The sequence below is a fragment of the Verruconis gallopava genome (genome assembly GCF_000836295.1).
Source record: "Verruconis gallopava strain CBS 43764 unplaced genomic scaffold supercont1.2, whole genome shotgun sequence".
NCBI lineage: Eukaryota > Fungi > Ascomycota > Dothideomycetes > Venturiales > Sympoventuriaceae > Verruconis > Verruconis gallopava.
This window is the reverse complement of record NW_015622138.1, coordinates 815759-841519: the sequence shown is the minus strand read 5'-3', so window position 1 is coordinate 841519 and position 25761 is coordinate 815759. Positions and strand designations below refer to the sequence as shown.

Here is a 25761-nt window from a genome sequence, read left to right as displayed (position 1 = left end):
CAGAGATTTTTCTTACTTTCTCGAAGGTCTTGTTACGAGCCTCTGGACAGAATACGCGGTTATGAAAAGGAACCACTAAGCTCCTAATCTGTCCCTAGCTGTCGTAGACCTGTGTGGTTGCATTGCCAAAGGCGACCGGCTCACTAAGATTGACTAGCAGTGCTTTTATCTGCTTCACGCAAAGAATAATGGCAGTGAATGAGCAACCGTGATAATAAGCCTGCGCATATGTTGGCTTAGTGTGCATACCACTGCTAGTTTGTCATTTTTCAAAGGGCAAACAAGGGTGATGAAAAAAAAGGTACGAATGACGAGCTATGGGGTATTAAACAATTTAATTTTTTAAGGAGAAATGAATGAAATTTCAATTGTTCTCGCGTATCACAGTTCAAAATCCTTTCTTGAGGGGCGGAAGGAAAAAAAATTTGCCCTCATACAGAGTCGAACTGTAGACCTCGACATTTCAGTAATGTTTACTAGTGTCGCGCTCTACCAACTGACTGCTTATGTGTTAATCGACTGTTGCAATTTGAATTGGCGACTCCACTTACGCTATAAGGGCCGTTGTTATTTTCGATGCTGCACAATCTATCTTATAATGCTTCAACACGGTCAAGAAAACGTCCTCCAACAAACTCTGGCAAGGCTACGGCAACATTCATAATTCTTTGCTAGGATACTTGATTATATTCAATCCAAACAGTTATCCACTGTGAAATCAGTTCTTAGAAAAACGTAGATAAAATAGATTTGCCCACCAATAAGCATTTCTCCCCCATTCGCATTTGCAAGAAAAAACATCAATACCAAACACGAACTGGTCCCTGTTCTCTGTGCCGCAATCCGATGAACACGTAGAGCAAATAAGCATAGTTGAGATTCGGCAATTGACTTTGTTCATAAAAGTAATGTTCCGGTTGTATTATTGTCTCCTTCTCGTCTAAGCTGAATAGCTTGGATCGTATAATCATATGCTTGTTAAAATTATGTATATATGATTCCTCCATCAAGAACAACTGTCTGCCCAGTCATGAAATCACTGTCACTGCTGGAAAGGAAGCTCAATAATCCCTGTAAATCCTCCGGCGTACTTGCTCTGCCTAGTGCGGTGAGCTCCTCTACATATTTCTTCATCATTTCGCCCTTCTTCTTGCCTTTCTTCGCAGCCAACTGCTCATCAATAAGCTCCCACATAGCAGTTCCTAGATAATTATAAGCGTCGAGGAACTTGAAACTAAGCATACACACTCACCAACAATGCCTGGTGCATAACAATTAACTGTGATCTTGTGTTCGGCCATCTCCATAGCCATGGCTTGCGTCAGACCTCTCACAGCCCACTTGCTGGCCGAATAATGGCTGAGCAATGGGAAAGGCTTGAATGCTACGATACTGGCACAGCCAATCAGCTTTCCAGGAGTCTTCTGTGCAATCATCTGTCTTGCGGCAGAAACATAACAGTTGTATACTCCGAACACATTCACCTCGAACATCCTTCTCAAGTCCTTTTCATTCAAATCCAACAAAGCTTTGACCTGTGCGATTCCCGCATTTGCGACCATGGTGTCTAGATTTCCCAATTCGGAGACCGAATGCTGTACCATGTCGTCAACCTCAGACAGCTTGGAAACATCGGCGACAAACCCAGTGGCTTTGCGGCCCTTGGATCTGATCTGCGCAACTACGTCGTCGATACCGGCCTTGTTCGCCATAACATCGTTGATACAGATATCATAGCCGTCATCGGCGAGACGCAAGGCAATCGCCTTGCCTATGCCGCGACTAGAGCCTGTTATTATGGCTGATCTATTGAGTGAGGGCGTAACGGAAAAAGCACGTGTTCCAAGTTTAAGGTGGTTACTATTGCGATGGACCGTGCTGACTGCCCGCCTTAGAGAAATATATGATGCCATAGAGATAGTAAAAATGGGATGATAATATCAAATAAGCAGACCACCGACTATGTGAGATTGATGCAAGCAACACGGCAAATGATTAGCGTCAAGGCCAGATTTAAAGATCTTGCACTGGATCAAGTGGACAGCGTCACTGGCGAGGATCAAGGCGGAATTCGAGCCGCTGAGATGCATATCTAACGACATCTCACTCTCGGGCGTGCGGGATGATGATAAAAGACCTGTCTTGAGGAGTTGTGGGGTAATCGGATAGCGTTCGTTGCGGTGAAATGCCCGCCCCAAAGCTCGGGATGGGGTAAATTAGACCCGAGCATCACGCCTTGAAGGATTCAATCAACAAATGCAAGGGATTGTGCGCAGAGTGAAGCAGGTGTTTCCATGACGTCCAGCAGTGAAAGTATCAACAATTGATTGGAAAATTTGGAGAGTCATGAGGCCTGCCGAGGACGAGAAAGCCGTTGTGTTGGAAAAAACAGATCTTGATAATTGCCAAGCTGACTTGAGTTAGCAGCGCGCTGACCAAATTAGGAAATCCGCACATACGCGTTCCCGGTGCATGAAAACATACCAGCAAGCAAGCTACTGCGTTCGCGAAGATTTCGCTTCCCATAAGCAACCATGGATCGGAGAACTACTCTAGCACCGCGAAGTCTCACCTTGACTGAAGAGCTGGAAAAATTGGAGCAGTCCATAACCTTGACACTGCAGGGTGCGTTTTCAAGTCCCATTCGCCACTGTGTCTATCGACAAACACACTCAGTATTGCCGCAGAGATCGATCACAACTTCAGCAGAGCTCATAGAATTGTTACAACAAGCATTCTGCCCATAGTTGAACAGTACGCGAAGCATTCTGAAGCAGTTTGGGAAGGATCAAAGGTCGGCCACTACTTCGATCCACAAACAACAATCTGACGCAAGAGCAGTTTTGGAAACAATTCTTTGAGGCTAGTGCGAACGTATCACTATCAGGCTATGAGGAGCCGCAGCTTGAAGATACAACCATACATGATGACGATGAAACTGCGCAAGCGGACGTTGAGCAGCATGACGTGAGCTCGTCCCAACTTGACGAAACAATTGCTTCGCCTGAGAAGACGGTATCACATCCTTTCTCCGATGACGATGACTTGTTATCCTCGCCCTCGATGGGCGGTGGGAGGCACAGCACACCCCGCATGCCTGCGACTGTGACGAAGAACACCTCGGACAAAGCCACTGATATTCCAGGTGCACCAATATTTATGAAGGACTATCCCTCGCCGTATGAGACTCTAAAACAGCAAGTGGAAGGCAAAACAGATAGCAAGACTACAATGGCACCGATAACACCAGGCAGGAACACGACTTTACCGAACATGTCTATGACGCCAAACACTTCTCCCTTTACTGCGCAGATTGCAGGGCTATCGTCAGTTGCTGGCAAGGGGAACAAGGATACGCTTCTCCACCAGGGAATTTTGAACAAGAACTTCCGCGTGCAGGCAACCCCACACACCGCAAGAAAGTCGACCAAGCTCGGAATGACACCAGGGACGGCAAATAGGACTCGGAGAATCTTGGATTTTGAAGATACAATGAGTAGTCCGCTGGAAGAAGCACCCGCCCCAAGGTTGCGTGGGGTGTTCTCGCCGATGAAAGGTTCGCGCACACCGGGAAAGAGCGTTTTGACACCCAATGTGAAGAAGCAATTTGAAGAAAGACGAAAGCGGGACAGTAACGTTGGTGCCGATGCCACTCCTGAGGTGACAAGAGGAAGGACGGGTGGCCTCACAGGACGGTCCATTGCATGGGACAGCGATAGCGAAGAAGATGATGACCTAGGAATGAGCCCACCTAAAACAATCATGTTCAATCTGCCTGAAAGCAGGGTTATGCAGACACCAGGTAAGAATACCATCGACTTGGTCATCTATTATGGCATGGCTAACTAGAAGTTAAAGCACAAGAGGCTAGTCGTAGGATTGTTGAGGATATTCTATACTCTGCAGGAGGGGATATGACGGAGGATTTGGAGGACAGCCCGAGCATTATAGGAAGGAACATAGACCCTCTGGACGACACTTTTTGATTCTCACACGAACGATAAATGATGTGATGAGCAACAATAGACATTCACGGACGATACCCTAGTGCACATGGTATAGAACGAATACATTTCACAGATACATCCAAAAGGATTTTGCAGTTTCCTTTCTTAGCTGAAAAAAGCAGCTCTTATCCCAGATTGCCTACACGATTAGCAGGTCTGAATTACTAAGATACTGCTGACAATCGAAGTCTCAGACCCAGCCGAGCAAACGTTTGAGTGGAAACTCTGCTCGATTTTCAGCATCATGGCTTTACAATCAGTCATTGCTGGTGGGCTGCAAGATGTTCGTGGTCTAGCTTTCTCTAATCCCCCAAAGTCCCATGACTTTTCCTACGTAAGGACGAACTGAATAGTGACCAAAGGCTAGCGAATCTATGCCTGGTCCGATAAAAAAAAATAAAGAATGCGACATCCAAGACCATTTCCGCTCGTGTCGGCACGACCGAGTCAAAGCGAGCCGATTTGTGGTAAAAGGAAAATTTTCAAATCTGCGAGTATTGCTCACAACGCATGGACTTTGATTCTGCTACAGAGCGGGAAAATGGCATTGAATACCCAAGTCTGTTGATTTGTCGTGAGCGCCTAACGCCCTGGAAAGTTCGATTGCAAGGGCAAATGCTGGACGAGGACCTGGGATTGGAAGGCCAGTCGGCAGAAGTGTTAACATTTGATGGGCCTCCTTGAAGTTGTGTCTTTAGAAGAAATTGCTTTGTTGTGCAGAAGCATGAGGCCAGGTGAACTGAACACGTTCGACGCAAGCAGAAAGCCAAGTTCCGGTTCCAAAAAAGTCACTGGTACCATTGCCCGTAAAGCTGCCCATAGCACATCAGCCTAGATTGGACAAGGCTGCTCCAGGTGTAAGGAGTTGTCAAATTCCGTCCAACTTGAGGGCCCCGGCGGCGGTTTTTGTGAGAAGTAATGCTTTTAGCACTAATGATATTGAAAGAAACTAATATACAAGCTCGTGAACTGTGACTTCATGCGATACTCGTGACTCTGAGTAACAAATCGGGCGATCCAGATGGATCTCATCGCTAATTATGTGTTCCCGTCAGATACCAGTATACTCTGGTCGGTCATTCCAAACTGAACGCAACAGTGTCGTCCATGCCCGAAAATGCAGCGCCTTCTCTCAGATGCCGCCACCAAATTGGAAGTGTCCTTGCTTTGAACGCGCCATGAAGTGGTCTCGCGCCTGGTTTTCGACAATCTCTTTGACTATGCCGAAATTTCCTTGATGTCGTGCTACCAAGCATTTTTTCTTGTCCGCCATGGTTTTGTATCTGCATTTGCAATCATACCCACCAAATCTCCTGCTCATCGCCGGCCCTGCTGGATCACCTGGTTCTGCGAACGTGATGTTCACGCAGCGCAGAGTGCTCGAAAAGTCATCTGAAGCGTAGTTCTTTCTCTTTTTCATACCCGGAAGAGTGATATCCCAATCTTCCAAAGAACTCATCTCATATTTTTGCGCAAGGAGGTCACTGTTTGTTGATTTTTCGATGGTGATATGAGGACAATTCCCTCTGTCTCTTGTTTTGCAGTCACACTTTGTGGTGTTTAACCTTGTCTCGCGATCCACCTCAACTGTTAAAATAGAATAATTGTCCCCTCGTAACGAAGATGAGGTATCATGCATAAGGAAAACTACCATTGGGCGCTGACTTTCTTTGTAAGTTCGAGGTTGAGCTTGGATATTCGCCCCTTCATGGGCCGATTGTCGCCTGTACATTGCTGGGCTCTTCCCTAATCCAGATATTGTAGCCTTAGAGGTTCTGCGGCCTCCAGCAAATTGATATCCCACTTTCCAATCTGATGGATATGCCTGATCCGTGGACATTAATGTGGAAGAGAGGGAAGACTGAGAGTTTTCAGAATAATTCCGAGTTAAGGGCGAAAAAGAAGGTGGGCTAGTTGAGGATGGTGATATGGGCGCTTCTGTTGCTATATTGCCTGCTTCGATACTATCCTTTTCAAGAATTGAGGATACTGAGGTAGACCCGCCACTGGATGATATTGAAAGTCGTGGGGACTTGGTCCATGTCGAGGCTCTCCGTGGATAGGCAGCTGAGATTCTGGCCTCAGATAGAATCGTTGCAGCCTCTTTCTCTTCTAATCTTTTAGGAATCCAGAATTGAACGAATGCCTTTCGATCAATGGAGGATTTAGGGCTGGTAAATCGCAGGTTGACATCGATTGGTCCTTGAGAGTATGCGTCATAAACTTCGTATCCTGTGGCGGCATGCTGAAATCGCAGAAGATGTTTGAGCTTGGAGAACTGTATATCGGTTGCCATCTGTCCATCAAAGATTCGAAGGCTGAGGACGGCATCCCGAGTTGGACAGGCGTACAACGGGATTAAGCGCGTCGTCTTTGCATTTAACTCTATACTTCGATACTCGACGCAAGTAGGCTGGCCTTCGTATTTTTCGTAAGTGGTTATTTCTAACTGTATTGTGCCGTCCGGTTTCCAAAGAAGCTGAAGGCCCTGGTCTGCTTCATCATGGCCTTCATCAGGGGAAGGCACTTCGGTGACGGATTCGACGCATTTGGACTTCTGGCTCTCTACCTGAGGATTGTCCTGTAGAATAGCATGAGAGAGAACTTGAGGTTGCTTTTGCTGATAAACAAAACCATCAGAGCTTGGAACGATGTATTGCGTGTCTTTCTCCTGCGCAGCAAAGTGCAGGAGATGGTTGACCTTTCGGTTCGTATCGAGAAGCAGGCTTAACTCGAGCGGTTTGAGTAGATTGGACAACCTTGCGGTCTGTGATGTGATTTGCCGGGTTAGGTCCTCGAATTTGCTTGCCTCCTCTAAGTTGAACTTTAATTGCCAGAATGCGCCTGTTCTGGGTAAATACGACGCTGTATGCCGAAGTAGAGCGAAGCAGTCCTTGATGAGTTTTTTTTGGTCGTTGATGGCTTTTAAAAATTGCTCCTTGTCAAATACAGTAGCGTAAGGAAAGGAAGAAAGCTGATGCCCGTCTGATCTAATGTCCTCCTGCTGGCTAACGTGGGCAACAACTACCTGCAGTCGTTTGGCAGTGAGATCCCAGTCCTTAGCAGATTCATAAAAAGAAGTATATACTGGCTCTATAGCGGAGGGATGGTTAGTGACATATTCGCCCTGATCAATTAAGGAAAGGATCTAAGTCCAAAGCGCATACCCCACTCCTCGCATGGGGCGCGCAGACGTACGACAATACAACACGTACCGATTCTGGTCCTATCGGACCACCCAAGCCTCCAAATCTCCTCTCCAAGGTTGAATATCGCGATCACGTCTCCGATATACGTGTTAAAGGCCATTCGCGATGAACCGCAGCGACGATTTGAAGGGCGACGAGAAAGGATAGGCAGGATCTATATCAAGCTGTCCTGAACTCACCGGGAAGCGGAAGAGGCGCCGGCTGTTCACGAGACCTATCTGCACGACGATTGGCCGCTGCATATTCGTAGCGTCGTCGCTTCACTCTGCTGTTGTCTTTTCCCCTACCAGAGGCGAGTCAGACGGTGGCAGTGCCAGCCCTCTCTTATCTTTCGATTTCCCCCTGCCCAATGTTTGGTCAAAAAGCGTGGAACACTATTTTCCATTTGAATCCCAGACCCTTTTCTCTCGGTTCTATTGTACCTTTAGGAAAATTGCTGCACATAGAATAAGGTAGAGAAACTTTCTTTCTTTTGGACGGTGAAGCGCGGGTGCGGAGTTTCTGGCAGGTGTTGAACCTGTCGGTTTGTGTATGCAGTACGCAGTATGCAGCAGGGGTACAATGTCGCTCTTTCACGGCGGGCAGTGCAATACGACGAGGCTGAAATGTGAAAATACCGCTATAGTTCTCGACAACGTCGGATGAGCATTTTAAAGGACAATGGTCTCCGTTAAAGCTTTCTTGCCTCATGGACTCCAACAATTTCACGGCTCTTGAGCACAAAGTGGTCACCATGGCCCATGAATCGGATGGAAATTCACAGCGCGACTCTGAGGACTCGCCAGCTGAACTACCATTTGCCATCGATGAGGCCGAGATCTACACTGAAGCTCCTGCTGCTGAATTCAGACTCGGCCGTGGAACCATCATGTGTCTCGTTATGAACAGGATGATTGGTGAGACCATCTGCAAACGTGGGGAGACAAGACATTGACATTTGCCAAAGGATCTGGAATTTTCACAAACGCTGGCAATATGTTCCGTAGCACAAACTCCACTGGAGCAGCTCTAATGCTCTGGTTGGCAGGTGTGTTATATGCCACGGCAGGAGTTATCATTTACATCGAATACGGCCTGAGCGTGCCGCGATGGACTGTAGATGGCACAAAAATTGCAGTACCCAGGAGCGGGGGGGACATGAACTATGTAAGTCATCGTGTCTTTTCAAAGCGTCTCGCGCTTGCTCACAACCTTGCAGCTGTCGTATGTGTACCGCTGGCCCGCTTATCGGAAGGACACGGTGCAGTTTGCCACAGTGTTTTACGGGATCACCTTCATCTTCTTTGGTACAATGGCCGGAAACGCAATCAATTGCGCCATAAACTTACTGACCGCCAGTAATCCTGGCCAGGATGCGCCGAACAACGCCCAGGTTAGAGGAGTTGCCGTGAGTATCACTTTTTTGGCTCTGTTCGCCCACGCATTTAGCCGACGCGGTGGTCTTGCGCTCAATAATCTCTTTGCCATTGTGAAGCTTGGGATGTTGCTGCTCATCATAGGCGTTACTCTTGCTTATTCTTCCGGAAGCATCGGGCCATCTCCCAATCTCGAGTCCACGCCATGGGCACAACAGCCTTTATTCGATGGCCAAGAGTTTTCGAGAAACGCCACTCTGCTAGAGAATCTCGCATTGCCTTACTCCTTCGGTCGTGCATCGCATGATTCGCACAGCTATTCAGACGCTTTCCTCGATGTCATCTTTACTTTTTCGGGTTTCGAGCAGGCAAACTATGTTCTCGGCGAGATTAGCCAGCCACATCGAAAGTTCCCGATTGCACTGGGGCTTTCTGCAAGCACTGTATCCGTCTTGTTTGTGGCCGTAAACATCTGCTACTGGACGGTGGTACCGCAATATATTGCTGCTAAGCCAGGCCAAAATGTTGCTGAAGCCTTCTTTACAATCACGCTGGGATCGCTTCGGCCAGATGATCCTTACCTAGGAAAGCGGATTGCGAGTGCATTTATTGCTGTTTCTGCGCTCGGCAATGTCATCGTCATGTCTTACACAGCTACACGAGTCAAACAGGAGATCGCTAAAGAGGGTTTCTTGCCCTGGCCAAAATTTTTCGCGCCGGATTATGATATGTCTATTGGTCGGATCTTGAACTGGATCCAGAGGAAGTCTGCTTCTCGTCTGGAGTGGCTCTTCAGATCAAAATGGTTTGCGCCGGCCAACTATCGAGAGAGAACACCTGTTGGCGCGTCGATTTTGCACATTTTCTCGTGCTTCGTCCTCATTTCTGCAACTGCAGGCATGCAGGCGATCAACGCGTTCGACTTGCTGACTGGAATGTCAGCGTACCTCATCAACGGCTTCTTTGGGTCCTTCCTCGCCCTCGGCATTCTATGGCTGCGACTTTTTAAGGGGAAGCAATGGAGAATGAAATCAACGGCTGTCCGCCCAAGTGTTAGTATTTCAGCAGCTGCGATATATCTAGTCCTCAATGCGTGGGCAGTTATAGCGAACTGGATACCGTCACATGGATCGAGTCGGCAGTCCCCGTTAGAGTGGTACCTTATCCCGGTACTTAGTTGGATCGTGCTCGGATTTGGGGTTTTGTGGTATGTTGGTTTCTTGCTGGTCATGAGGAGAAAAGACAAAAAGACGAACACAGTGCTCGTTATCCGGAAGGTCCCTGACGTTAGAGAGGACCCTCCGTTTTCTGGGATATTCGTGCAAGAGCATGAGACGTCATATATTGATAGGCTTCCGAAAGACGAAGCTGAACGTTTGGAGCTCCATGAAGCAATAAATCTAGATATAAGAGGAGGCAGTGATGTTGACAGTATGGAGCATGACGAGTTTGTGGCGTAGGCGGAATCGACAGAAGTTCTACCATCAGTGATTTCGTTCGCCACTGCAGGTGTATATAGTACCAAGTGCACTAATAAAGTCATAAAATGAACACAGGATGACAGCAGAACGTGATAGAAGCCATGCTTGGATTCATCTCATGCGACGAGGGCTTCAATCTCTCTTTCTAAGCCTTCAATCTGCTTGTCCACCCATTTCCCTTCCCTCCTGACCACCGCGCTCTCCAACGCCTCCAGCGCTTTCAATTCTTCGATGATCCCTCTAGTCAACATCCTAAGCCCGTTCAGCATTCCATTCAAGCTGCTGCTTTCTTGGCCGCTGCCCAGCCCATCCAGTTGCCTGACCAACCCGGCTAGTTTCCTCAACAACGCTGCAATCTCATTTCTCCATCCATCCCCTAATCCCGTTATAAACTCGGACTGAGCCTGCCGGTGCTGATCGCGGTTATTGTATATAGCCTCTACCCATGTGATCCAAGCCTCGAAAACGTCAAGGGTCTGTTGAACGCGCCCTCCACCCTCAATTAAATGCATAATCTCGTTGATAACGTTACTCAGTGTCGCAACGTTCTCGGCAAGTAAGCCAAGGTCTCCATTACTCCACTCTTTCAATGCAGCGACATTTTTTTGGCGTTGCCATTCCTTCTCCTTCTGCTGCACGACTTCACATTCGGCAGCCACATCGGTGAATTTGTGTTTCAGCTTGCGTTTTGCGGACGCAGACCAGGCTTGGAGTGCAGGTTCAGCCTGACGGTGTAGAATGCTAAGTTGGAGAAGTCGAGTTTGAAGCAGTTGGATGTCTAGTGTCAAAGGCGAGGAGCTTGTCTCGCTAGGTTGCGGGTGGATCAGCGTTGAACTCGCGGGTTTCGGCGCGAGGTTTTTCTTGGGCGAGTAGTGCTGTTGCAATGTGGAAAATGCAGGACGTTGAAGTCGCGACTCGCTGCCTTCTGAGATGGTAGGATGGCGGCGAATGTCTGATCGTAGTTGCGTGCTGTTGGACGACGACGGCGGGTGGAGGGCGCTCTGTGTACGGGAGTGTCTCGCTGTAGTAGTTGTTGCGGATCTCTTGAGACCATTTTTATTGCTGAAGACTGAAGATGGCGCTGGAGCTCGCAGGCGAGACGTAGGACCTTCCCCAGTACTCCTTGATGTCGTTGATAATGAAGATTCTGGCCGTGCATCTTTATCCTTCACCCCTGACGCGTCTCTTGCCATAGACCTCGGCTGTATTGAATCTTGCTTTCTTCCAGTCGCAGTTCTGCCAACACCCGGGACCCGTACTGAGGTTGAGCGTTCGATTCCGGGTTTTGGCGCTGCAGCACTCGCTCGTGACTGTGTCTTTGCTCCACCCATCAGCGCAGCATGAGCTTCCGCTCTCGCCCGATCTCTGCTCTCCGGTGATTGTTCCTCCTCTTCATCTTCTTCGTTCAGCCTACCACTGGTCAAGTAACTTGTGGTCTGATTGGGAGCTATCATCGACATTGGCCGTTGTTTTGTTGGCTTTTCCTCTGCGAGGAATGAAGAGCCCTTTCTCGCAGCGCCTGCAATACTTCCTGGTGGAAGCAGCAAGCTCCGCCGTTTGGAGGCATCTCTCTTGGGCAGCTGCGAGTTCGACGAGGGCATAGGGAGGCGTGATGGTGATGATAACTCGTTCATGACTGACCGCTAAACAGTTCCTCTTTACAAGGAGTGACCTCGTCAGCTAGCTATTTCTCGAGATGGTCTTCAGCAATCACCCGTCTAAGATTCAAGATATGCATCCAATCAGCCTGTTGTGCGTATTAGACGTCACATATATGCTTGTACAGGTTCTGTGGTGTTGTGTACTTGTGATTTTACCGTCTGATGGGGCAAGTCCCTGAACATAGGGCTGATTTCCGCTAGTTCTAGGCTGTGGGTCTGGACGATCCTTGGTGCGGGCCGCTTTATCCCGCCGTAACGTTTGACATGGTATCACCACCTTTGTCCGGATTCAACCAAACCTCCCCAAATTCCTCTACGCCCGTTCCTCCTCATCTTCCTCCGCTAGACAATCAGCCTTCATGGCGAGCCCACCGGTACTAGCCGTAGACCCCCGTAGGCCGGGTCAGTATACTCTCAAGATAGGAAAGGGCTTGAAGAACGGATCCTCAACATTTGCCGGCGTCCGATGTAGGGCTATCAGACTTAGGCCAGATTATGTACACTTGAGCTAACTAATCCAGTCAATCACAAGCCCAATCTATCCAATGGCTCTCGAACAACGAAGCTTTCCCAAGGTCGTGACGGGGCTGCAACAATATCGATTTTGGACGAAGAAGGTGGATCGTCGAGCAGCACATACACGTACAAGGGGAGACAAAGCACATCCAAGAGCTCATACGTTTTAATATTCAACCAAGAGACGCAGTCATGTACCCTGGAGCCCGTAAAATCATCGTACAACTTCAATCTCACCTCGACTCCATGGGAGACTTCGCAAGACAAATTATCACGACAATACGAACAATTGAAAATGGAAGAGTCGGCTTCCCAGGAATTTGGAGACGAAGATATAGATGGAGAGCCAGATGCGGATAATCCATATGATTTCAGACATTATCTGAATCCCCATTCTGGGCCTTCAGCCTCACCATCTCCGGCGCTGAGACCGACGGGTTCATCCAAGATGTCTGACTCGGTTCCTGCAAGACCAATTTCTAATACTGCGTCAGCAACGAAGACGCAATCGAAATCTTCAACCAAAGCAGATCAATCAAAACAAGCAGCCCGCAAGCAGAAGGGCGCAAATGCCGGTGGTGCCAACGACGAACAGAAGCCGACACCCGTCGTCCGCCTCGACCGGAGGGCACCAACACGTCCAAGTGATGTCCCCAAGAAAGAAGCGAGCAAATCTATCCGAGCAGCATCAGCATCAAAGGGCAAATTCAAGTCAGATGCCTTTGTGCATTCCTCAGACGAGGAGGAAGAGGAAGAGGACGACAGCACACCGGCAGTGCAGAACGTCCGCGTTGATGAGGGCGGAGGTCTTGAAATCGATTGGGGCAACGAGATGCCCAAGAAAAGAGCTGCGCCTGCACGAGTGCTTGATCTACCTGACTCGGTACAAGATGGGCCAATATCACTGCACTCGGCCGCGAACTCTCCCGCCGGTCGCATGGCTCCACGACAACAAAGAAAGCAAAAGCTCGACTATGAGCAGGACGTCATTGATTTTGGTGCTTCGGAAGGACCGGATGAAGACGAAGGCGAATCACCACCGCACACTACACAGGATGACACCAAGGACGAAGACATTCATACGGATGACGTCCATGCGGATTCCGACGGCGATGCTGATGTCGAGCCGATGGAGCTGGGGTCACCGGCGCATCATCAGCAACAGATTGTGCAACACCAGAATCAAGAAGTTGAAGGGCAAGAGGATGAGGTCGACTATGACGACGATTTAGAAGCACAGATGATGGCAGCTATGGAGCAGGATGACGAGCAGATTGCAGATGAGGAAAGCGATGTTAGTGAGGCTGAGTGAGGACTGTAATCCAATGATGGTTCTATAGAGCTCGATCCATCGCTGGTGCTTAACAGGCAACAACATGAGTCGGGCAGCTTTCTATGTTAGATTGACGATGCCTTTTGGTCGGTCTGACAATGCCAGAAGACCTTCTAGACAGCCACGGCGTCCGGCAAGCAGAGCGCGCGCAAAGGCTTGAGTAAAACACGAAATATATTACACATGACCACCGTTACCCCGTGCTCGGGCTCTTGGTGATTTGAACACGGCTTTCCATCGCTGGGAGACTTCCCGACGTCAGATTCCGCACGACCGAATCATCCGCTGAAAAGCCCTCGCATGTGACGAGATTCGTGACGGCCTTTGGTCCTTTTGGATTCCCCCAGACTGTGCAACGTCATCCCCAGACGGTGGCGCAAGCTAAGTTAGAAAGCCGTGCCACTGACCCGCATCTGGAGTCGCCAACTTTCTTGGGGCGCACCCACATCCACCCGATTTTTCACAGCTCACCTGCCAACGCACACTCCGATACCGTCTAAGAATCCCTCGCGCAGTCGTCTCCCCGATCGGCTTATTTTATCTCTCTTGTCGTCTCCGAGGCTACTCGTCCTTTGTCTGCCAGTACAACCCGCTCGCTGCTTTGTCGCTCTTGTACCCTCTGTCTGTGACATCACGACATGTTCATGCTATTAGACGACCACTGGAGACACACTGATATCCCCGACCCGCGTCGTGAGTCGCTAGTGTAACAGCATAACTTCCTCGCCAAAACCTATAACATTTTTTCCTTACGAATTTTTGTGAGTCATTTCTGCGTGTTCTGATCGCTCGTACTGTGTGGCGGCTATCATTTGGCGAATGGCGAACACGATCGCAGCTTGCTTTGCGTCCTCACTTTCACCCAGCCTGCGGCACTCTTCCTGTGAAACTGCTCTTTGCGCCCAGACTGACGTATACCATGCGTTAGAGACTGTAGAGCAACGAACTGGTGCGAGCGCACATCGCACGTCAGAATCCCGGCAACCTAGCATACATCACAGCCCCTCAGCCCTCCAAGATGCATGAGAGAGACCTCCGCCGGGTCGCTCTCGAAAGCGGGAAGACGACCTCCCGCAAGGCGAAGCAGCGCCAGCTCTCGGCTCGAAGCTCGCAGGCTGGATCTGCTGTGAACTCGCCTTCCGGGTCACCAAATCATTCGCCTGGCGGGTCGCGCGCAGCCTCGCGAAACGTGAGCAGGCAAGGATCGGAGGACGAGTTCGATGAAGATGATGACCTGAACTCGTCTGTTGCTAGCCTTGACATCAACGCCTTTAGCACGTACGAACGCGCAGCCCCCGACGTTTGGCAGCATGAACTGCACGAAGTCGGCGAGCAGATCATCGAGCGAAGCAGGACGAAGAGGAATACGGCTGAAGCTAGGGAGGAAATGGTTGTAGTATACACGAATATTCTACGCGCGCAGTTCGCAGCGGCCGAGATCGAGCCACAACTGGCAGATCTGATCCCCGCGCTGCTGAAGTGTTTCCGTGCTGGCAGCACCGAGACAGAGAGTGTCTATGCACTAAAGGCGCTTTCAATGACAGTATTGACCACGGGCGAAGAGCTGTTCGAAGAGGTTCACCAACCGCTGCGAACTAGGATTCAAGACTCGAGCTCGCACAAAGCTCAGGAAGCAGCTATTCATACGCTTGGCGCATGCGCATTCTTTGGCGGCGCGGATATCCAAGACGTGGAAGATGTTATGGACTATCTGCTAGACATCATCGAGACGGACGGCGAATCTATCGAAGCAGGAGATAACGGCGCCGTTGTTACCGCCGCTCTTCAAGAGTGGGGATTTTTAGCGACCATGTTTGAGGATCTTGAGGGAAAAACGGAGAGACCACTTGAATGCTTTGAGAATCAGCTTGACAGCAATGATTTCGGCGTGCAGCAGGCGGCTGCGGAGAACATTGCATTGCTGTACGAGCAGAGCTGGACGCAGATCGAGGACGATGAAGACGTCGATGAAGACGAGACGGATCAATACGAGTTCGGCGCATTTCGGCGCAAGGACTGGAAGCAGCGATACTCGCCGTATCACAATAATTCAGACGCGTACAGCATCAAGTCCAAGCTGTCCGAGCTCGCTCGCTCCTCAGCCAGGCACGTCGCGAAGGACAAACGCAAAAACTTGCACCAGGTCGCCAAGGACGTACTCCACACGATCGAGCGTCCCTATCGGGGGCCGCGCTTCAGCACTGCCATAGACGAGGATGACATCCGATACCTGGGTCACCGACTCGTCGTGCGGTTTGGAGGAAAGAGCAGCAGCGGCACGGAGCTGGTCATCGATCGCTGGTGGAAGTACCACAGATACGAGGCAGTCAAGCGAATCGTTGCCGGCGGCTTTGCAGAGCATTACTCCAAAAACATGGTGGTGCGGAACGCGGTCCCGAGGGGCACGCTTGTTGCACCCACAAACTTTTAGCTCATAGCAGCCATCGAAACTGTCAGAGCTTTTTCAAGCAATAACGCTGCATGTTGGATGGTGGGGCTGAAAGATTGTAGAATTTCATGTTCTCTCTCTTCCGAGTTCGATACATAGCACATTGACAGAGTAGACTTTTGAGCTAACGTTACCTTTCAATCTCTGAATAACAATACCTTTGTCACAGTTGCCCCCTTTTTTTTTTTAATTGTGCTCTTTGTGCATCGAGGCGTCGAAGCTGCTGAAACTGATGACACAGTAAATTTTTCTCTCTACGAGGGAGCATCACACTTCAGTGTTGAAAAGGAAAATTGTCGACATATGGAGACGACCTAAGAATTTGGGAATAAAACATTCGTATAGCCATGATCATTAAAGTAGATATACATAAAGTCGAGAAAGCTTGTGCCATGTGTCTCGTAACTACATCAGTGTCGTGATTCTGCTCGTTCCGCACTTAGCCAATGCGATAATCGGAGTCTATTCCATTCATAATGTTGTACAACAAGTGCCACCCACATAATGGACAAATTAGGGATTTTTCATAATTGGAAAACAACTTGCTAAACTTGCTGAGCCTCAAACTCCTTTGACAAGTACTCTCTTAAAACCACTGAAAAGGCCCAGGCCACCACTTGTGCCGCTCTTGCGAGGTGAAGCAGTGCCTCGCTCCTTTGGCGGTGTCACGTCTCCTCCATCGGGCGATGTTCGACTTGCCCTTGGCCTGTCGCTCTCGACTCTGCTCACACGAGGTCTGTCTGCTGGAGCACGACTACGATGGTGATGTCGATCGGATTCTACGCGCCGAGATTTTGGCTTTTCCCTACTCTCACGCTTTCGACGAGATGAGGAAGGCTCCGCCTCAGGATTCAACTCATCACCTGGAATGTCAATTGGAGGGGGTGGCGGTGGTGGAAGCTGTAGTTCTTCATCGCCCGGAAGACCCATAGGGGCAGGAGCAGGAGGAGGAGGAGGAGGAGGAGGAGGAGGAGGTGGTGGTGGTGGTGGAACTCCATCATCTGGATCTCTTGGTATATCGTCCGTAGGAGCTGGGGGAGGGAAGGTTTCAATGGCTGACGGAGCGTCTGGAAAACCATCTTGGACAGGTTCGCCCTCGAGATTTCTTAGTGCTCGTTCTCTCCGACGCTCTTCTTTGCGTCGCTGGTGCCGAGCTTCTTCGCTAGGAGTGCGTTGATGGTGTCGCCGTGTCCTGGACTCATGTTTGCTTGTTCCGCTGCGGGTTGGCGTGGATGCCTCCTTCCTGGAGCTGCCCAAGAGACTGCCAAAGAGCGAGTTTCGGTTACCACTATGCCCCGGAGATGTAAGGGATCTCAATAAGCCTGGCTTGGGTGATTGAGGCGCATCACTTCTGCGCACAGCTCGATCCGTGTGACGGCGATCTGTGTCACGCAGTTTGCCCGGAGGTGTTTTCGCCTCTTCTGCCTCTTTCGCGTCAAGAGCTCTAAGCTTAGCTGCCCTGAGCGCAGCGTCCTTTTCCTCATCTTCGTCCTCAGCAGCTCGCCTCGCCGCTTCTCGTTCAGCGCGACGGCGGCGTCTTCTCCGTTCTTCTTCGTCGAGCGGCATTATAGCTGGGCTATTCTCTTCGGGTGTTGCTATAGAGGATTCGCGATGTCTGTGGTGTCTTCGTGACTTTTCTGCAGTCCTTGGTGTTTCTCGAGGTGGTCTCTTTCCATCTTCTTGGACTGAGCGATCTGCCTCGCTGCGCCTCAAGCCTCGCCTTTCCTCATGTCGTCGTCTTCTTTCTTCACGAGCTACTTCACCGTTGTCAGTCGGGGAACTACCAGCCTCTTCACGAAGCTTGCGCTCAGCTCTTCGTGCCTCGTGGCGTTTGCGGCGCTCTTCTTCTTCAGAAGCAGTTCGAGGGCGGTTACGAGAGCTCGACCCAGGCTGATAGTCTCCGCTGCGCTTACGATCGTCCTTTCTGCTGCCACCCCCCCGCATGAACGAAAACAAGCTGGTAGCAGCGGCATCCATGCTGTCGCGTTTCTTTGGAGAGCTTGCTGCACTGCTCATTCTCCGCTCTGTGCGATGTGCATGAGAGTGTGAGTGTCGACGACGGCGCTTCTCCCCGCTGCTCATATCCGGTGTAGAAGGCAGCTCTGCGGGGACTACGTCTCTGGCCTCTTCGATTGGCTCGGCCGCACGATCCTTGTCAAGGTGATCGCCATCCTTATTGGCGGCCTCTTCTGGCATTCCCTCGTCCTCACCAGCCTTTTCGGGGGCCAAAGATGACTCATCTATTGTCTCGTTCTGTGCGTCTCCAGCGGCTTCTTCAGCTGTAGCTTCTGGAATTTCTTCTTTGGAAGGCTCAGGTTCAGGCTCAGGTTCAGGCTCAGGTTCAGGTTCAGGCTCAGGCTCAGGCTCAGGCTCAGGCTCAGGCTCAGGCTCAGGCTCAGGCTCAGGCTCAGGCTCATGCTGATGTTCCTGTTCCTCTTCCTGTTCCGGCCCCTGCGCCTGCTCAAGGTCCGGATCATGCTCCTGTTCCAGCTCCTGATCCTGTTCATGCTCCTGCCCCTGCTCATGTTCGTGCTCAGGCTCAGAATCACCAGCACAAACATCTTCCAGAGTGGCTTCCTCAGTAATCTCTTTTGCCACAGGAACCTCTGACGGCGCTTCTGCATGTTCGTCTGCAGGCGTTGGTTCAGCTGCAGCATCTTCTGGTGATTCGGCAGCATCTCCTGGTGATTCCACAGCATCTTTCTCATCAACAGCTTCTCCCGTAGCAGGGATTCTTTCCGCATGAGTTTCTGTGGCGGGCTCTTCTCCAGCGGGATCCTCTACAGCAGCAGCATTTTCCGCACACGCTACTTCAATGGGATGTTCGGAATTCGCTTTTGTATCAAGCTCTTCTCCAGGAGTACTTTCTTCGAGAGCTGGATCTGCAGGAGCGGGGTCTTGTTCGGGAGATGATTCTCTGGTCTCCTCAGCCTTTTCTTTCGTTTCACTTTCCTCAGCTCCTTCTTTCTTCTCACTTTCCTCAGCTCCTTCTTTCGTCTCACTTTCCTCAACTCCTTCTTCTGGGGGGATCAAGTCTTCTCCCGTAGCTTCTTCACCTTCTGCTTCCTCTTTCAAGGCTGCAACATCATTATTTCCATTGGCAGGCGAATTCTCATTGTTTTCTCCCATTTTTACATCAGAGTGATCATGTGAACCACTGTCGTTGCCTGAAGGTATGTCGACCGGCCCATCTTCGCCCTGCATCTCTGTAACTTCGCCCGTAAATGGGTCAGAGTCCGCTTTGGCGCCTTTATCCTCCTGTTCTCCATGGTCTGTCTCAATAGGAAGTTGAATGGCGCTTTCCTTTGATCCCTCAGTTGCAAATTCGGTGTGGCTTTCCTTAAGACTGGGGTTTGTCTCAGGAACAGCCGGCTCATCTACATTACCCTTCTCATATTGCTTTGCGGTAGACGATTCGCCTGGTCCGGAGTTACCTTCTGCTAAGGCGATCTTGTCATTTTCAGGCTCGACTGCAGGCGGCGGCTCTTCCACTGATGTTTCTCTTTCAACATCATTTGGTTCATTGACCAATGAATCTTGCTGGTCAAGAACAACAGATTTGTTAGAACGTGCATCATCATCATCATCATCATCATCATCATCATCATCATCATGAGTGGAAGCTGAAGAATCTTCAGCATCCCCTGCTTCTCGAAGAGTTTGATGTTCATCAGCTGGCAATTTAGTTGGCTGCGGCGGCGACAAGGGGTTTTCCCCGGTGGGAGGTACATCTTCCGCTGGCTCGTGTGCATCCAGATCTAGTTCTGGACCTATTTTTGTGTTATCACCATATGTTGAGACTGTTTCTTCAACAGCTTTCTTGGAATCCCCATTGTCTTCAGAAGCTTGTTGCTCTGGTAAGGCATCATAGCTTTCACCTACAACTTTGACTTCACCACTTGGCACTGCTCCAGTAGTCTCTCCAATGTCCGGGTTAGGCGAATCACTCGTAGGACCATGTTCACCATCGGTAGACTTCTCGACTGCAGAGCTCCTGACTGGATCAGATTCTTCGATATGTGGCTCTTCAAAGCTTTCCTCAGGCTTCTCCACCGTAGCTTCAACAGTAGACGTTTCTTCATCATCTTCTTTTTCTTGTTGGGCATGAATTTCCTTGTCACCTGTATTGTTGGTTTTTTCCCCCGGCTCTGTTGAAGCTAGAAGTACTTTAACGGATTCTTGACGTTCCTCGGCAGATTCTGTGACAGTCTCTTCTAAAGAATTCGTTACGGCCTTATCCTCAGAGGGCTGGCCTTGTTCCTCAGCCAGCTCGGAATTTTCTCCGGCTACTTCAACTGCGTTGTCATTTTCTGCAGGACTAATTTGTTCTGCTGGTGGATGAGCAATTGGCACGTTTGATGCCCCATTGTCCATATCAGCAGCTTCAACAACCTCATTTGTTGAAGACTGTGTATCTCTGACATCACCCTGGTCCTGCGGTGTCTCTGCCGTTTCAGCTACATTTAGGGAGGGCAATTCTGACACCGGTTGAGAATCTTCGCCCGACTGCTTATTAGAGTGGCTCTGGTCTTCATTTACAGGCGCTCCTTTGTCGGCAGGGTTTGCTTGGCCAGAAAAGTCCTCAACACTGGGTGCATCTTTACAAGATGTTTTGGCCAAAGCCGACTGGTTCTGGATAGTTTCTGGAGCTGCTTCTGTAACCCCTTCACCACTTGCTGACTCCATCCCTGACTGAGGCTCAGATACAATATCGGCAGCCATTGATTCTTCGACTGTTCCACCATCATGAGCACATAAATCATCGTCGACTGAATCTCTGTTCGGTTGATTTTTCCCTTCAGTCGCATCTTCACTGGTACACGCTGCAATATCCTCGGTCGCTCCTTTTTCTGATTGTGCTTGTTCTTCTGCAGTCCCGTGGTCATCATTGATTGTATCATTTTCAGTTGCTTTTTGCTCTTGTTGTTCCTGTTCTCCTGGCACATCTTGTTTTGGCAACGATGTGTTATCATCGATCACTTCGCCTGCTGGTTGGACTGGCTCATCTGAGGCTTTTTGACCGGTACACGCAGGATTATCTTCAGCGACCTCTTTATCCAACTGGGATTTTTCATCCGGTATACCTTCACCGCGAAAAGCCGTGCCATCTTGAACCGGTTCATTCTCTGCCTGGCCCTGTACTTCTGGAATGCTCCCATTGGACGGTAACGTGCCGTCCTCAACCAATGCACTTGCTGGCTGGGCTTGCTCATCCGAGGAATCTTTATCGGTTGCGTTTTCAGCCACGTTCTCAGCTGACTGGGTTTGCTTATCCGAAACGCCTTCATCATCACAGACTGACTCGTTCTCCTGCTTGACCTGTGTTTCTGGCGTGTTCTCAGCTGCAGATATTGTACTCTCGTCCACTACTTCACGTGCTGGCTGAGTGTGTTCATCTGAGGCACCTTCAATGGCACACGTTGTAGCATCTTCGGTGGCTTCTTTGCTTGATTGTGTTTGCTCATCTGGCGAGCCTTCACAGCAAAATGCTTCAGAATCCCCAGTGTGTTCATGCTCTGGCTGTACTTCCTCTCCAGGCAAACCTTCATCGACACAAGCTGAGGTATCTTCGGCCTTTGCACTCTGTGACTCGTCTTGCTCCTCTGGAGTATTTATTTGGCCATCGGGCATGATTTTGGTTGAGACTGGTTCCTCCGCTTGAGCGGATTTTAAGGGAGATTCTGGTTCGGCAGAATTTTCATCAGAAGAAACGGTAATTTCTGGAGTCGTTTCAACCTCTGGTTGAGAAACTACGTCACCGCCATTCTGTTCGTTACTGCCTTCTTGACTCTCACTTTCAGCTGCGAGTTGGGCAGCTGCTACATCCTCTATAGAAGCCGTATCCTCATTCTTGCTAGCCCCTTCATTTTCTATTGACCTTTCCTCTGGCTCATTTGGAGAGCGGTCGGCGGAGGACTGTGTTTCGTCGTCATCTTTTGACGGAGACGTGGTCTCGCTTGCCGTTGCTGCTGCTTCTGCTGAAGCTGTCTCTTCAATAGGCCTGACATCGGTGGCCGTGGATTCAGGAGCGTGATTTTGTGTTAGAGAAGGTGGGGTAGCGGACTCTTCGCTTATTCCTTGAGGCTCATTGATGATTGTCTCTGCGTCTGGTACTACTTTGTCCGCGGAAGCAGCGTCCTCATCCTTAGTAATTTCTTCTGTGGCGTCTACTTTTTGAAGCTCTTCATCAGGTCCAGTCTGAACGTCTTCTGCAGGCGCGGATGGAGAGGGCGTTTCTTCAGCACCCGATTCATCCTTTTGCGCTCCGTCCTGTACACCGCCTGAACTAACGTCTTCCTCGGCCACGTTATCAGGACATTGATTTGTGGCTGTTTCATTCTCCTCAACGGGAGGATCAGGGAAAGCGACAGTGGGTGTTTTCAAGGCGCTTTTTATGGGTGTCTTCGCCGCTCGTTCCTCGCTCTCTTTCCTTTTCTTTTCTGCCTTCGCCTTCTTTGCTTCTGCCTCCTTTTTCTTCTTGAGATCATGAATGCTCAAAGCCTTTGTGCTGGCCTTCTTCTTCAGATCTTTACCCGTATCTCTCCTCTCCTGATCTTCCTTCTCCTCCTTTTTCTCTGCCTTTTTCTCCGTAACTACTTTCAACCTGCCCTTATCGTCTTTAGACACTGTTGTCTTTTCACCAGAAGCCTCTGCTTTTGCTCTTTCCTTCTTCTTGCGTGCTTCTTGCTTTGCTTTCTTTTCCTCCTCCTTAGCTTTTTTCCTGTCCTCTGCAGCTTTCGCTTTTGCCTCCTTGGCTTTCACGCTTTTTTTGTCTTTCTTCGACAACTTGCCGCCTTTGTTGTCTTCGACACTTGGGTCAAACATAACAGACTTTACTGCCATCGGGGACGGAGGAGCTTCGGCGACGTCGTTTGTGGGCGCTGTCGTATCCTCTTCAGAAGGGACTGAGGTTGGCAAAGGAGGTTCGATGTCCTTGATGTCATCTTTGGGAGGCGTAGCGTCAACCGATGACTGTTCTGTCACAGGATTTGGCGTGCCAGAAATTTCGTTATTGCTATCCTGAGCAGCCTCAGCAACGATTTCAACCTCCTGATCCGGCATTGGTGATGGCGGCCGTGGTGGCTGTGAGGATGCTTCAACTGCAGGAGCTGCTTCTGGAGGAACTGCGGCTTCGTCTGGCAAGCTCGAAGGCGGCGGTAACGACGCTAACTCGCTTGTCTCTGGCGGGCCATCTGGATGTGGAGGGACTTCTAACGTCCCCTCTCCAACTGGTTCTGATGGAGCTTCTCCTTCCGACGGAGGAAGATCTTGAGAAGGACAATCCTCTCTTTGGGGAGGATGAACGGCTACGGAACTCTAAATCTACTATCAGATGTCGATTTCCATGCACGTATATGAATTGACGAACCTCGGCCTCATCTTCTGCTCCCATGGGCGCTTCTGAAGCTTCAGGGCCGGTATCAGGCTCGTCGGCTGGTGGAGGCGGAGGAGGTGGCGGAGGAGCTACATCTTCGGACTGATCGCTACGTTAGCTTGATGACCCAATGGCAGTGTTCTATCTCGAATTCCCTACCTCAGATGCTGATGGCACTGCAACTGGTGCCTCCTCTGGTTCAGCAGGCGGTTCAGCAGGCGGTTCAGCAGGCGGTTCAGCAGGTGGTTCAGAAGGCGGTTCAGAAGGCGGGGGAGGCGGCGGCGGTGGTGGGGGAGGTGGAGGTGGAGGTGGCACTACTGCGGATTCTTCAGCAGCAGAGTTTTGAATCTCGTTATCCTCTGCTGTACAAGTGATGGTTAGCCGAAGGGCTGAACTGTGAATCAGAATTACACTCACCAACTCCCTCATCCTCGTCTTCTTCGTCCTCGCTCTCGGACTCATCGTCGCTAACCTCATATGGGGAGATTATCCGCTGGTATTCGTATCTCTGAGGAACACCCGTTTGATATCCATTTTGATACGAATTGGCGTATTGCGGCGACGGGACCCCACGAGATCTGAATGGGTCTTGCCATTCTGAGAAATTCACTTGCGATAGATCGTAGTATCTGTGTACTGGTGACGACATGCCTGAAGTTATGAGTTCAGACGATGCTGATGATGCTGACGACAACTGGTCCTCGTTAATTTTGATAACACTTTCGATTTCGGAGTATGATTCTTGGTCTGGGGGTTCCAAAGATTCTAACCATTTATTCACAAGCGGTCTCTTCAAGTCATCTTGATAGCTATGGCCGAAGAACCCAAAAAGGCCCATCAAGCACGGTTCAATGGATCAATTGGCGGCGTGACCATGGAATGCAGAAAACGTGCGGGATGACGAGGGCCTCAACAGGCGAAACGCAGAGCGACGAATGGGTAACAATATTGAAATCCGACCAGGAGACTGACTCAAGCGCTGATATCATGAACAACTCAGATGACAAGCGCCGTACGTGGACGATTAATGGCGCAATTGGGGTGCCGGGAACAGACGTGGGAGACTGCTGGGTCCGCTGGCAGCAAACGCCGTGGCAATTCATCAGGGGAGGCGTCCGTGGGACCTCTTTTGTGCCTGTGTCGACGCAAAAGCGCGAGGCAAGGCCCTAATCTTTTTTTCTTTCCCTTCCAGAATTCGCAAACATGGTGAACCATCGTCAGCAAGGTTTGGCGGGCATACCCGGACCTGGCACGCCAGAGGACTTTGTGCCAGGTTCTCAACGCGGGCTGCTTGGCGAGATTTGATTGGGCCACGTCGGGTCCGGCTTAAGAGGGGACCTCGACACGCACGGTAACCTGCTCCACCACCAGACTTTGAGCGAAATACTATCGCTGAACAGACGCAGGAGTCTTGCGTTAGCGTTTCGCTGCTTAAGGAGACCTGCATGATTTGGAGCGCGACCTCTTGATCTCGCAAGGATGCCACCAGCCGCTTCCCGAGCTCTTTGCATACAAACGACGTGCGAAAAACTGCTCTACGAATCGAACAGAGACTTCGTTTTTTGTTGTTGTTCCCCAAGCCTGCGTTCGGTGTAACTCGAGGCGAACGTGAGCCCTGGGCACGTACGCATGTGGACACTATCGGACATGCTTTCCGGCCGTCGAAGGTCCATTTCGCAGTCGCATAGGAACGAAGGGCAGAGATGAGAAGCAGGGAGGAAGTATCTAGGCAAGAACAAGGGTCTTAGATGACACTGCGAAAGCATTGGGCCAAGCGAACTTGCTTAACATCCTACACTCATGTGCAATTGCCAAGTCATCTTTTCAACTTATTTTGCTTTCCTCGTCAGCGTTCAGCTTGCAAACTTGACGCCTATTCACATCGGTGCGCTCGAAGAATAACTTAGCCCAATTTTCTCGTTCTGACCCGTAGAATGCCTCGACAGCAGAGCATATGACCATGTAAGGTGCAGTCAGCATCAAGTTCGACTTGATGGCTATACGCCTTGTCTCTACGTCATGGAATTGCACATCGTGTTCAAGGCCGTCGGGTCTGGTAAGAGTAGCTGGCCGAGGGAGGATGATTCAGAGAAGGAAAGGCTTCACTGCAATCGCACGGCTGAACGAAGGGGCACTGGAATCAGCCACGAGTCTCGACGGGAATATGTGGATGTGCTACGTCGTGGCACCAGCGACACCTGTTTGCCTTACGTCATACCTCCTCTTCAGTCCTGAGGCCGGACTGAGATAGTTCCCGGCCGAAGACACGAAGTACAGAGCGCTCAACTTTATGAAGATGAAATGCTCGAACGTTTTACGAAGCTTTCCCGCGTCGACCACTAGTTCTATCGGTCTCGAAATTGGCAGGGAAGAAA

The 25761-nt window shown here is 50.1% G+C and overlaps 8 protein-coding genes and 1 non-coding gene across 9 annotated transcripts; 4 read left to right on the top strand and 5 right to left on the bottom strand.

Moving 5' to 3' along the window:
• Positions 1–426: 426 nt before the first annotated feature.
• Positions 427–514, bottom strand: PV09_00798. The gene has a single exon. It is a non-coding gene; the product is annotated as a tRNA-Thr (tRNA).
• A 442-nt stretch (positions 515–956) lies between these two features.
• On the bottom strand, positions 957–2371 carry PV09_00797 (uncharacterized protein). Its single transcript, XM_016353589.1, has 2 exons — positions 1253–2371; positions 957–1202 (listed from the first exon to the last, which is right to left on the bottom strand). Exons 1-2 carry the CDS (start codon positions 1911–1913, stop codon positions 985–987), a joined length of 879 nt encoding a protein of 292 aa, XP_016218742.1. The 5' UTR covers positions 1914–2371; the 3' UTR covers positions 957–984.
• Positions 2372–2481: 110 nt separating this feature from the next.
• On the top strand, positions 2482–4361 carry PV09_00796 (uncharacterized protein). The gene is made up of 4 exons (XM_016353588.1): positions 2482–2625; positions 2688–2794; positions 2842–3802; positions 3859–4361. Exons 1-4 carry the CDS (start codon positions 2535–2537, stop codon positions 3984–3986), a joined length of 1287 nt encoding a protein of 428 aa, XP_016218741.1. The 5' UTR covers positions 2482–2534; the 3' UTR covers positions 3987–4361.
• A 572-nt stretch (positions 4362–4933) lies between these two features.
• PV09_00795 (uncharacterized protein) lies at positions 4934–7316 on the bottom strand (the record flags this gene model as incomplete). The annotated part of the gene is made up of 2 exons (XM_016353587.1): positions 4934–7100; positions 7223–7316. The coding sequence occupies 2 exons, from the start codon at positions 7314–7316 to the stop codon at positions 5140–5142; spliced, it is 2055 nt and encodes a 684-aa protein (XP_016218740.1). The 3' UTR covers positions 4934–5139.
• On the top strand, positions 7226–10127 carry PV09_00794 (uncharacterized protein). The gene is made up of 3 exons (XM_016353586.1): positions 7226–8112; positions 8163–8362; positions 8415–10127. The coding sequence occupies exons 1-3, from the start codon at positions 7905–7907 to the stop codon at positions 10029–10031; spliced, it is 2025 nt and encodes a 674-aa protein (XP_016218739.1). The 5' UTR covers positions 7226–7904; the 3' UTR covers positions 10032–10127.
• Positions 10010–11846, bottom strand: PV09_00793 (uncharacterized protein). Its single transcript, XM_016353585.1, has 2 exons — positions 11767–11846; positions 10010–11708 (listed from the first exon to the last, which is right to left on the bottom strand). Exon 2 carries the CDS (start codon positions 11684–11686, stop codon positions 10169–10171), a length of 1518 nt encoding a protein of 505 aa, XP_016218738.1. The 5' UTR covers positions 11687–11708; positions 11767–11846; the 3' UTR covers positions 10010–10168.
• Positions 11847–11953: 107 nt separating this feature from the next.
• PV09_00792 (uncharacterized protein) lies at positions 11954–13755 on the top strand. Its single transcript, XM_016353584.1, has 2 exons — positions 11954–12181; positions 12235–13755. Exons 1-2 carry the CDS (start codon positions 12073–12075, stop codon positions 13539–13541), a joined length of 1416 nt encoding a protein of 471 aa, XP_016218737.1. The 5' UTR covers positions 11954–12072; the 3' UTR covers positions 13542–13755.
• Positions 13756–14021: 266 nt separating this feature from the next.
• PV09_00791 (uncharacterized protein) lies at positions 14022–16237 on the top strand. The gene is made up of 2 exons (XM_016353583.1): positions 14022–14323; positions 14491–16237. The coding sequence occupies exon 2, from the start codon at positions 14581–14583 to the stop codon at positions 15991–15993; it is 1413 nt and encodes a 470-aa protein (XP_016218736.1). The 5' UTR covers positions 14022–14323; positions 14491–14580; the 3' UTR covers positions 15994–16237.
• A 110-nt stretch (positions 16238–16347) lies between these two features.
• PV09_00790 (uncharacterized protein) lies at positions 16348–24460 on the bottom strand. Its single transcript, XM_016353582.1, has 4 exons — positions 23804–24460; positions 23546–23748; positions 23381–23488; positions 16348–23328 (listed from the first exon to the last, which is right to left on the bottom strand). The coding sequence occupies exons 1-4, from the start codon at positions 24222–24224 to the stop codon at positions 16573–16575; spliced, it is 7488 nt and encodes a 2495-aa protein (XP_016218735.1). The 5' UTR covers positions 24225–24460; the 3' UTR covers positions 16348–16572.
• Positions 24461–25761: the final 1301 nt, after the last annotated feature.